General features: G+C 39.0%; 1 protein-coding gene across 4 annotated transcripts; it reads left to right on the top strand.

Moving 5' to 3' along the window:
• The first annotated feature begins 2,946 nt into the window (after nt 1–2,946).
• On the top strand, nt 2,947–12,739 carry LOC133658948 (zinc finger protein OZF-like). 4 transcript variants are annotated; one of them, XR_009827573.1, is made up of 4 exons: nt 2,947–3,401; nt 7,494–7,760; nt 10,270–10,569; nt 10,662–10,983. XR_009827573.1 is itself a non-coding variant. In XM_062061501.1 (4 exons), exons 1-4 carry the CDS (start codon nt 3,206–3,208, stop codon nt 10,679–10,681), a joined length of 501 nt encoding a protein of 166 aa, XP_061917485.1. In that variant the 5' UTR covers nt 2,947–3,205; the 3' UTR covers nt 10,682–10,983. The 4 variants fall into 4 exon arrangements, 3 of the variants coding, with proteins under 3 accessions (XP_061917485.1, XP_061917484.1, XP_061917486.1); XM_062061501.1 differs by lacking the exon at nt 10,270–10,569 and adding an exon at nt 7,897–7,914; XM_062061500.1 differs by lacking the exons at nt 10,270–10,569; nt 10,662–10,983 and adding an exon at nt 11,570–12,739.
• The last annotated feature ends 107 nt before the right edge of the window (nt 12,740–12,846 follow it).

Below are 12,846 nucleotides of genomic sequence, written 5' to 3'. Positions count from 1 at the left end.
CTGGGTTGCTCATCCAGAACAAGATGGAACAAAGCTGACCCAAAGGAGCGGCGAGGCTTGGTGCAGAGGGAGGTCCGAAAGGCTGAGGAGGAAAGCCGGTATGTCAAGGCAGTAGCCATGAAAAAACAGGGCAGCTGGACTAGATGGGAGAGTGTAAAAGACAGATCTCTAACCTGGCAGGACATCTGGAGCATGGAAGGCCACCGGATCAGGTTCCTGCTGTGTTCTACATATGATGTCCTGCCCACCCCATCAAACCTCCATACTTGGGGAATGGTAGAGAGCCCCAGCTGCACACTCTGCGGGAAGATAGCTAACCTGGAGCATGTCCTCTCCTCTTGTCACTCAAGCTTAGCAGATGGCAAGTTCCGGTGGCGTCATGACCAGATCCTTGCTCAGCTGGCAGAAGGTGTTGAGCAGGCCAGGAAGAGGACAAGGCAGCTCTCTAATGGGCCACGCTTCATCCACTTCGTCAGGGCAGGTGAAAGCGCAGCAGCAGGAGGGAGGAACAAAGGAGTTCTGGCCACAGCAAACGACTGGGAGATGCGGGCCGACCTGAAGAAGCAGCTCAAATTCCCAGAGGAGATAGCCCACACTACCCTGAGACCTGATATTGTTCTGTGGTCTAGAGGAACCAAACAGGTGGTGCTTATCGAGCTGACAGTACCTTGGGAAGAGAGGATGGAGGAGGCGTACGAACGCAAGCTCAAGAAGTACCAAACCCTCATCCTCGAGAGCCAGCACAATGGATGGAAGGCCTGGAACCTACCGGTGGAGGTGGGCTGTAGAGGCTTTGCGGGGCGGTCGCTCTGGAGAGCACTCGGACTGCTAGGGATCGAGGGGCTGGCTAGGAAGCGGCTGGTAGCCAACATCACTAAAAGGGCAGAGGAAGCATCGCGCTGGATTTGGTTACAAAGAAAGGTGCGATGGCAGAGCCGACCTACTGAAGGACTAGGGACATAGAGTTGGGTGGCATTCAGCGGGGGTAGATCCAGGACGCTGGATCTGCCGTCGAGCCCCTCCGAAGCGTCATGGGCTTAATTCGACGAAACGTTGATGACGGGGGGTGCCCATTTGAGAATCTGCTGATGCCAACCAACTCATGTCCAGTTGAGGTATGCGGTCAAGCTTAGTTTTGGCTCAGGGAGGAGGACGTCCCTGCCATGCAGAGTCCCGCCGGTGCCTTGATGGGAGGAGAGATGAAGAGAGCGAGGCCACAGGCTCACAGATGGTGCAGGGGCGAGTACCTGTAAAGGTGAGCCAGTTGCGATACCCTTATCGTATTTTGCATATATATATGTATATGTGTATATATGTATATATATATGTATATGTGTATATATGTGTATATATGTATATATATGTATATGTGTATATATGTGTATATATGTATATGTGTCTATCTGTGTGTGTATGTATATATATATATATATATATATATATATATATATATATATATATATATATATATATATATATATATGTATATATATATATATATATATATATATATATATATATATATATATATATATATATATATATATATGTGTATATATGTATATATATATGTATATGTGTATATATGTGTATATATGTATAGATATGTATATGTGTATATATGTGTATATATGTATATGTGTCTATCTGTGTGTGTATGTATATATATATATATATATATATATATATATATATATATATATGTATATATATATATATATATATATATATATATATATATATATATATGTATATATATATATATATATATATATATATATATATATATATATATACATATATATATATATATTATATATATATATATATATACATATATACATACATATATATATATATATATATATATATTCCTCGCGCACTAATTGACTTAAAGAGCGCACTTGCTGCATGTCACGTTATCGATGGTAAAATGCATTTTTAGACAATATGATTTGCCTGAGTGGCTAGGAGACGGTAGAAAAAGGACTAGTAAGGACAAATTTAAAAAAAAAAAATATATATATATATATATTTATTTTTTTTAACTTGGGACTTCCTGCGGGCCGGATTTTGGACGCTGGGGGGCAGTATCCTGCCCGCGGGCCGTATTTTGGGGACCCCTGGTTTAGAGGCAAATATATAAGCGATCACGAAAAAAATATATTTAAAATAGGATGGAGTTGATTTATACACCCTAAAGAAAAATCAATTTTAAAATGATTTAAACCATTTATCATCACCAAGACAATCCTGATCGCCGCGACATCACTTCACTTGACACTTATAAGGATTAAGAGAAGAAAAGATGGGAGGCACACCGATGTGCCTCCCATCTGAAGGGTGCACAAATTAAACATTAATCCGTAAAAGACAAAGTTGGACTTAGTCGTGCGTCCCTAAGTAACGTAATTGATTGACATAACGAGTGCTGTGCCGCTGTGATTGTGACGCTATTAAGAAAAAATATGTTTGTTTGCAGTTGATTTCCTGCTACAAATATTAGTCTCATCTACAATTCATCTACTTTTTTTGATTGATTGGTTTATTTATTTGTTTGGTTTATTACCTTTATCAACCTCTTATTTTTCCGGACTCTATGAAAGCTTTTTCCTATTTGAACGACAGGAACACCCAAGAACAGAACAGCAACACGGCATTTTCTGATACCTATACACTCACTTTGTTTGTTTGTTGTCTACCATGAATTGGTTTACATGGACCCCCGACTTAAACAAGTTGAAAAACTTATTGGGGTGTTACCATTTAGTGGTCAATTGTTCGGAATATGTACTGAACTGTGCAATCTACTATTAAAAGTTTAAATCAAATTTCAATCAATCAAATGTTTTTAAGGCTGTGCTCAAACTGCTTGACCATCGCGTGAATTAAGCCGCGAAGAAGAAAAACGGATGTGATGTAAAAAAAATGACCGGAAGTGACATACTGCGCATGCACGGGCTCTTCGCGTCTCCCGACATTAGTCGTGGAGCACAGTGGTCAGCGTTAATCCTTCATTTCTTCCTGTGTACTTGTTTGTTTGTGCCTTATTCATTTTTTATGTAAGGACTAATCTAAATTATCCCAGTGAACTTTCAAGCTTCTCATGCTAGCTTATCGCGCTAGTTAGCTTGCTAGCGGCTAACAAAGAGACGCGGAAGTGATCGTCAACCGCTCCTGAATGTTGTGACCGTGTTAAAAAGAAATGTGTCAAGTACAAATGCTGAGAGTGTTGGTGACTCGGCGACTGACTGCGGCTGTTGAAGACATATTTGCAGTGTTAGAAAGAACGATAGCAGAGTACGAGGGCGAACTTTCTCGAACAAAAGAGGAGAACGAGCGACAACGTCAACTACTGGACGCAGTTTTCAAGAAGCCTCAAGTTGTGTTCCACAGAACAGGTTTGTTTACTTCTTACTCTCACATCTTTACTAACTTGATGTTTCATCATTGATAGGGACGAACACTCGGAATGACTTTACTGAGTGGAGGAGATTTGTCAAGAAGTGAAAGTAAGATAGTTATGTAAATATGTATTTGCTCAATAGTGTTTCAAATTAAAGATGAAAAGTTTGAAGTTGTTTATTGATAACCGCCTCAATTAGGTTACAGTAAAACCAAGCACACAAAGGAAAGTGTATTAATATTAGGGCTGCGAATCTTTGGGTGTCCCATGATTCGATTCAATATCGATTCTTGGGGTCACGATTCAATTTAAAATTGAGTTTTTTTCGATTCAACGCGATTCTCGATTCAAAAACGATATTTTCCCGATTTAAAACGATTCTCTATTAGTTCAATACATAGGATTTCAGCAGGATCTATCCCAGTCTGCTGACATGCAAGCAGAGTAGTAGAATTTTGTAAAAAGCTTTTATAATTGTAAAGGACAATGTTTTATCAACTAATTGCAATAATATACATTTGTTTTAACTATTAAATGAACCAAAAATATGACTTATTTTATCTTTGTGAAAATATTGGACACAGTTTGTTGTCAAGCTTATGAGATGCGATGCAAGTGTAAGCCACTGTGACACTATTGTTCTTTTTTTTAATTTTTTTTTTATAAATGTCTAATGATAATGTCAATGAGGGATTTTTAATCACTGCTATGTTGAAATTGTTACTAATATTGATACTGTTGTTGATATTCATTTTTCTTTCACTACTTTTGGTTTGTTCTGTGTCGTGTTTGTGTCTCCTCTCAATTGCTCTGTTTATTGCAGTTCTGAGTGTTGCTGGGTTGGGTTTGGTTTTGGAATTGGATTGCATTGTTATGGTATTGCTGTGTATTGTTTTGTTGGATTGATTATTTAAAAATAAAAAAATCGATTTAAAAAAAAAGAGAATCGATTCTGAATTGCGATTCGAATTCAAATCGATTTTTTCCCACACCCCTAATTAATATGCACATGAAGTACTTTAACATCTAAGAATCCTGTCAAATTAAGGCAGATCAATCATTCAGGATAGTGCTGCTCGTAATACTTCCGGACTATTCCATGGGAAATAACGTTGCACCTGTGATTAGGGATGATGTTCGAAACCGGTTTTCCTGATTGTTCGATAAGAAAAGAACCGATTCCATAGGTTCGAATCCCTTCTTGAGAACCGGTTCCCGTTATCGAAGCCACTATACCGTATTTTCGCGACCATAGGGCGCACCGCATTAAAAGGCGCCGTGTCAGTTACGGGTGCTGTTTCTGTATTTAACGCATAAATAAGGCACAGTGTATTTTTGGGTGAAGGCATGGTTAAACATACGCTATCCAGTGTTTCCCATAAACTGCCAAGATACCTGTGGCGGTGGGGGCGTGGCTATGGACGTGGTCACCATGACATCATCGAGTAATTTGCATAAATTTACTACAATGATATGATTTTCTCTAAAAAGGCTAAAAAAAAATTATACTTACTAATTAATAATAACAGTTTTGTTTTAAACGTCCATCCATTTTACAATTACATACACTTTATGTACATATTTATATACAGATTTGAACAATAAATTATTCACTGAAATATATTTATTAATTGTGGTTCTTACAAAAAATATATCTTATTAAATATAAAAGCTAAAATGTCTCATAAAGCTCTGCCCCTTTAATTAGTGCATACTAAATAATTTAACTTTAGCCTACCACTACAACCATATTATTTGCCAGCAACATAAAGTGAAACAGAGGCAGAGGTGTCCTGCCACAGTCAGTAACAAATAAACAGAAAACAGTAGTGGTGGTAGAGAGACACAGAGCTTCATCAAACATCTGATCCACTGAACAAAGTGCTCCAAAAATCTTGAACTTTAGACTGCCATCAGTTTTACTCCCTACACTTAACCATGTGTTTCCTACTGCCTGCAGACTTTGCACCCTTTGTTATATACACATGTTGTGTTTCTAATATAAATACATTTAATAAAGTCAAATACAAATAAGGCAACAAGAGAAGTGTCCTACACTTCCCTTTTGTAAAGTAAATCTGAACAGCCGATATGGGCATCTACATCAACTATATGATTTGCTTGAGAAGCTGGAGAGGAAAAAAAAAATTGTTTTATTTTTTATTTATTTTATTTTATTTGTGGCGGATGTAATTCTTTCGTGGCGGGCCGCCACAAATAAATGAATGTGTGGGAAACACTGCTATCTTAAAACTAGAGATGTCCGATAATGGCTTTTTTGCCGATTTCCGATATTCCGATATTGTCCAACTCTTAATTACCGATATCAACCGATACCGATATATACAGTCGTGGAATTAACACATTAGTATGCCTAATTTTGTTGTGATGCCCTGCTGGATGCATTAAACAATGTAACAAGGTTTTCCAAAATAAATCAACTCAAGTTATGGGAAAAAATGCCAACATGGCACTGCCATATTTATTATTGAAGTCTCAAAGTGCATTATTTTTTTTAACATGCCTCAAAACAGCAGCTTGGAATTCGGGACATGCTCTCCCTGAGAGAGCATGAGAAGGTTGAGGTGGGCGAGGTTGGGAGGGGGGGGGTTATGAGGTAGCGGGGGGTGTATATTGTAGCGTCTCGGAAGAGTTAGTGCTGCAAAGGGTTCTGGGTATTTGTTCTGTTGTGTTTATGTTGTGTTACGGTGCAGATGTTTTCCCGAAATGTGTTTTTCATTCTTGTTTGGTGTGGGTTCACAGTGTGGCACATATTTGTAACAGTGTTGAAGATGTTTATACAGCCACCCTCAGTGTGACCTGTTTGACCAAGTATGCATTGCTTTCACTTGTGTGTGTGTAAAGCCGTAGATATTATGTGACTGGGCCGGCACGCAAAGGCAGTGCTTATAAGGTTTATTGGTGCTCTGTACTTCTCCCTATGTCCATGCACACAGGGGCGTTGTAAAAAGTCATAAATTTCACTTATTGAAACCGATACCGATAATTTCCGATATTACATTTTAAAGCATTTATCGGCCGATAATATCGGCAGTCCGATATTATCGGACATCCCTATTTAAAACATACGCTAGCCTGCATGGACGCTGTTTTAAAAAGGCAGCAGGAGCAAAGCTGAGTTGGGTTGTACTTTATTGAAGTATTTATCAATGTACTCACATTATTTTTTGATCAATCCTCATCCACAAATCCATCAAAGTCCTCATCTTCTGTGTCCGAAATGAACAGCTGGGCAAGTTCTCCATCAAACACGTCAGATTCCCTCTCCTCATTTTCAAAGTCAGTCTCGTTGTCCATTAGGATAGCAAGCTAGCACAACAGTAACATAATGCATTATCAGTTTTACTGAATGAATGATCAGCCACAATGAGTGTGATACAATACGGCCAAGGGCAATGCATTGTGGGAAATGTAAAAAAAGCAAAAGCCCTCCGTACAGTTTTGTATGAATTGAAAAACCCCCCAATAACAACAGGATTGGTTGGCACTCATGCCACTAGCCTAAAGCTAACATACAATTAAATATCCTATTGACAAGCTACAAAAATGTATTTTATCTTGGTAAATATGTCTTGGTGCTGGAGACATCGCAACACGTTTTGAAGTCAGGACAGATGTTGTGTATTCCTCCATGTCCACTCTTCCATCCTGTGTGGTTGCTGCCTGTCTGTGCACTGAAAGAAGTCCTGGAGCACAGAGGCTGCATCATTTGGCCACAAAGTGATACTCCTAATTAGGCTAAGGCCGATAGACTAAAGATGTGGTTGGAGAAGTCGAGGTGTGGTAGGGGGAGGGTTCTGTATGCGCCGTGTATGTTTGTAGGGATGGGTAGAGAATTCAGTACTTTTAGAAGTACCGACTGAAGTCCGTCCTTACTACTAGGTACCGATTCATGTACAGGTAAAATCAAATGGTATATCTCAGTATCCTTGTTTCACGTGACGTCATGACATATGTTACACATTTTCCCATCACATTGTTCACCTGTAAAATATTCACATTTATGTACTATGTAATATTCTACATGTCTGAGTTAAAGTTTGCTGGTTTTGTCTGAGTCTTGCAGATGTCTACGAGCTGACTGGACGTCAGAAAGAATGTCTCCCTAAGTCGCAGGGGGGGAACTCCGCTTTGAAGCATCCACAGCCCCCTCTTGTTAAAGAGGAAGAGGAAGGTCCACATCCCCTCCACTGTAAAGAAGAAGAAGAGGGAGAGCGTCTTCTCGGGCAGGAGGAAGCTGATCTCACCAAGTTTCCACTGACTGTTGTCTCTGTGGAGACTGAAGACCATGAAGACAAACCACCTGAGTCCTCACAGCTTCATCACAGTCCAAGTAAGCACAGCATCCAGATATCATCTAATACAATGTGTTGTCTCGGCTTTCAAACAAATACAAGCCTTGAGGACGTTTCATGACGAAATTCTCAACGCGCTTACTAATCACTTACTTGTTGTTGTTTTGCTTGAAGATGGCCAGGTTGTAGTGGGTGAGTGTTTGAATGAGCAACTAATGAAATATGTCATGCTATGTCAAAGTAAACAAACAAACTCAAAGTCAAATCATGCATCAAACTGTTGGTGCATATCAAATCAATAAAAATAAAAAAACAGCATCACTTAAACCAGGGGTCACCAACGCGGTGCCCGCGGGCACCAGGTAGCCCGTAAGGACCAGATGAGTAGCCCGCTGGCCTGTTCTAAAAATAGCTCAAATAGCTGCACTTACCAGTGAGCTGCCTCTATTTTTTAAATTGTATTTATTTACTAGCAAGCTGGTCTCGCTTTGCCCGACATTTTTAATTCTAAGAGAGACAAAACTCAAATAGAATTTGAAAATCCAAGAAAATATTTTAAAGACTTGGTCTTAACTTGTTTAAATAAATTCATTAATTTTTTTACTTTGCTTCTTATAACTTTCAGAAGGACAATTTTAGAGAAAAAAATACAACCTTAAAATGATTTTAGGGTTTTTAAACACATATACCTTTTTACCTTTTAAATTCCTTCCTCTTCTTTCCTGACAATTTAAATCAATGTTCAAGTTAAAAAAAATTTTTTATTGTAAAGAATAATAAATAAATTTTAATTTAATTCTTCATTTTAGCTTCTGTTTTTTCGACGAAGAATATTTGTGAAATATTTCTTCAAACTTATTATGATTAAAATTCAAAAAAATTATTCTGGCAAATGTAGAAAATCTGTAGAATCAAATTTAAATCTTATTTCAAAGTCTTTTGAATTTCTTGAAAAAATTTTGTTCTGGAAAATCTAGAAGAAATAATGATTTGTCTTTGTTAGAAATATAGCTTGGTCCAATTTGTTATATATTCTAACAAAGTGCAGATTGGATTTTAACCTATTTAAAACATGTCATCAAAATTGTAAAATTAATCTTAATCAGGAAAAATTACTAACGATGTTCCATAAATTCTTTTTTTAATTTTTTCAAAAAGATTCGAATTAGCTAGTTGTTCTCTTCTTTTTTCGGTTGAATTTTGAATTTTAAAGAGTCGAAATTGAAGATAAACTATGTTTCAAAATGTAATTGTAATTTTTTTCGTGTTTTCTCCTCTTTTAAACCGTTCAATTAAGTGTAAATATCATTAATTATTAATAATAACATATTAAAGGTAAATTGAGCAAATTGGCTATTTCTGGCAATTTATTTAAGTGTTTATCAAACTGGTAGCCCTTCGCATTAATCAGTACCCAAGAAGTAGCTCTTGGTTTCAAAAAGGTTGGTGACCCCTGACTTAAACAGTTTGTACTTTCTTTTCATTTCAAAACTAAGGTTCAATACTGAGCGGTACCGAGTGGTTGAAAACAATTTCTGCTGGCGTCTCTTGTGTGCAGCTAGCGCACCTGTGTCAGATTGATTTTCCAGGCTAGAGCCTGCATTGATTGCGTCACCGCTCAAAACCAACAAAAAGTTGACATTTGTAGTTTCTCTTTAGATGGCTCCAACACAATGTTTGCAACAGATGTTCATCCAGGGTCCAACGTTCTCTCTCATGCTGGAGATATACACTACCGTTCAAAAGTTTGGGGTCACCCAAACAATTTTGTGGAATAGCCTTCATTTCTAAGAACAAGAATAGACTGTCGAATTTCAGATAAAAGTCCTCTTTTTCTGGCCATTTTGAGCGTTTAATTGACCCCACAAATGTGATGCTCCAGAAACTCAATCTGCTCAAAGGAAGGTCAGTTTTGTAGCTTCTGTAACAAGCTAAACTGTTTTCAGATGTGTGAACATGATTGCACAAGGGTTTTCTAATCATCAATTAGCCTTCTGAGCCAATGAGCAAACACATTGTACCATTAGAACACTGGAGTGATAGTTGCTGGAAATGGGCCTCTATACACTTATGTAGATATTGCACCAAAAACCAGACATTTGCAGCTAGAATAGACATTTACCACATTAGCAATGTATAGAGTGTATTTCTTTAAAGTTAAGACTAGTTTAAAGTTATCGTCATTGAAAAGTACAGTGCTTTTCCTTCAAAAATAAGGACATTTTAATGTGACCCCAAACTTTTGAACGGTAGTGTACTTACTATTTAAAAAAATCTTTATTAGTCATCAACAATGTAATTGCTCGGTTGCAACCATGTCCCATGTCAGTGTCAGAACTTGGTCCGCATTGCCGGCAGTAAGTCGGACTCGTTTCCAGCGAGGGTTGGACTCCGCCAGGACTGCCCTTTGTCACAGATTCTGCTCATAACTTTATGGACATAATTTCTAGGCGCAGTCAGGGCGTTGAGATGATCTGGTTTGGTGGCTGTAGGATTAGGTCTCTGTTTTTTGCGGATGATGTGGTCCTAATGGCTTTATCTGGCCAGGATCTTCAGCTCTCTCTGGATCGGTTCGCAGCCGAGTGTGAAGCGACTGGGATAAAAATCAGCACTTCAAAGTCTGAGTCCATGGTTCTGGCCCGGAAAAGAGTGGAGTGCCTCCTCCGGGTTGGGGAGGAGATCCTGCCTCAAGTACCTCTGGGTCTGGGTCTTGTTCAGGAGTGAGGGAAGAGTGGTCTGTGAGATCCGCAGGCGGATTGGTGCGGCGTCTGCAGTGATGCAAACCCTGCATCAGTCTGTCGTGGTGAAGAAGGAACTCAGCCCGAATGCAAGGCTCTCAATTTACAGGTACTATCCTCACCTATGGTCATGAGCTTTGGATTATGACCGAAAGGACAAGATCACGGGTACAAGCTGCTGAAATGAGTGTCCTCCAACAGGTGGCGGGGCTCTCCTTTAGAGATAGGGTGAGAAGCTTGTTCATTCGGGAGGATCTCAGAGGAAAGCTACTGCTCATCCACATCGAGAGGAGCCAGATGAGGTGGTTCGGGCATCTGGTCAGAATGTCCCCCGAACGGGATGTGTTTAAGATGCGTCCGACCGGTAGGAGGCCAAAGGGAAGACCCATGACATGGTTAAGAGACTATATCGCCCAGCTGGCCTGGGAACGCCTCAGGATCCACCAGGAAGAGCTGGACCAAATGGCTGGGGAGAGGGAAGTCTGTGCTTCTCTACTTAGGCTGCTGCCCCCGCGACCTGATGAAGAAGATGGATGGATGGAATTTTAAGAGGTTATTTTTCAGTGTTTAATATGATTATAGAATTTGGTTTCCATTGATTGATTGTTTTCCATGGTTGTGTTGACATTTCCTTTTCTTTCTGCCTTGATAGCTGAGGGGATTATAATCAGAAGGTTATATTTTGAATAAAATGTTTGCATTTATTGTATTTTTCATCTGGTCCTTATTTTACATAGGTCATTTTAAAAATCAATATTTATCGATATCAAACGACATAAAAATACTTTGGTGAGACAGTTTGCATCCATATCGCCCAGCCGTAAAATTAAACAAATAAATGCAGATATATCTGTTATGACATTTTGTTCTGAAACATGTGGAAACACTACAGAAGAATTAATTAAACTTAAAAAATCTTGTCTGTAAGTAATTAATTAGTGTGTGTGCGGCCTAATAAGCAAATAAACAACTCCTATGTTTGGTGTCCTGAAATACAACAGCCAAGACATATAATTTAGTAAAATAGATTTATACATTGCTTTTGAAACATCAACTTGTACCAAAAATTTAATTTTTATAATTCACAATAATTCTTATTTATCCTGCAGACGTCCAGCAGCTGATTGGTCATCAAGAAGAACCTCTCTGTCAGTTGCTGGAGGTGAGCTCCCGTTTGAAGCAGGAGGATCCACAGCCCCCCCACATTAAAGAGGAAGAGGATAAACTCCATATCACTCAGGAGAGAGAGTGTCTTCTAAGGCAGGAGGAGGCTGATCTCACCAAGTTTCCACTGACTGTTGTCTGTGTGAAGACTGAAGACCATGAAGACAAACCACCTGAGTCCTCACAGCTTCATCACAGTCCAAGTGAGGAGAAGAGAGAGGTGGAGCCTCCAAGCAGCAGCTCACCACAACACATGACAACAGAAAATGATGGAGACCACAGTGGAGGATCACAAGCAGACAACCTCTTAGCTCCACTATCAGATAGTGACCACTCAACGTCACACGTTAATGTAAATATGGAATCACACATGAAAACTCCCACAGAGAAAAAACCTTTCAGTTGTTCAGTTTGCGGCCAAATATTTTCCCGAAAAGGTAGTATTCAAATACACATGAGAACACATACAGGAGAAAAACCGTTTATTTGTTCAGTTTGTGCCAAAGGCTTTGTTACAAACTCTGACTTGACTCGACACATGCGGACACACACTGGAGAAAAACCTTTTATTTGCTCAAACTGTGGCAAAAAGTTTTCTCGAAAGGGAATGATGCAGTTACATATGAGAACGCACACAGGAGAAAAACCCTTCATTTGCTCAAACTGCGGAAAGAGGTTTTCTCGGAAGGGAATTATGATGTCACACATGAGAACACATACAGGAGAAAAACCTTTCAGTTGTCCAGTTTGTGGTAAAATATTATCTCACAAACGTAATATGCAAAGACACATGGGAACACACGCAGGAGAATAACTTCCTTTTTGGAAGTCCTCTTTGAATGGACTCCTGCAGAGTCACTAATGGTTTACTGCACGGCTTCTCTAAAGTCTGTACTGTTTTCCAGATCCAGACCACGATTCAGTCTGAACCCAGCTAGCCCACAATTATGTTATGAATTAAACAACACTATCAAGTGTCTTTTAGGTACTGGTTAAAAAAAAAAGATCAATAAAATATGATTCACAAGATCCTTTAAAGCAGTGGTCCCCAACCTTTTTGTACTTGCGGACCGATCAATGCTTGAAAATTTGTCCCACGGACGGACGGGGGGGGGATAAAGAAATACAATCATGTGTGCTTACGGACTGTATCCCTGTAGACTGTATTGATTTATATTGATATATAATGTATATATTGTGTTTTTTATGTTGATTTAATAAA

Source organism: Entelurus aequoreus, linkage group LG10, assembly GCF_033978785.1.
Source record: "Entelurus aequoreus isolate RoL-2023_Sb linkage group LG10, RoL_Eaeq_v1.1, whole genome shotgun sequence".
NCBI classification, from domain to species: Eukaryota; Metazoa; Chordata; class Actinopteri; order Syngnathiformes; family Syngnathidae; genus Entelurus; species Entelurus aequoreus.
Note: the sequence above shows the minus strand (reverse complement) of the source record. Positions and strands in the feature narration are given on the sequence as shown.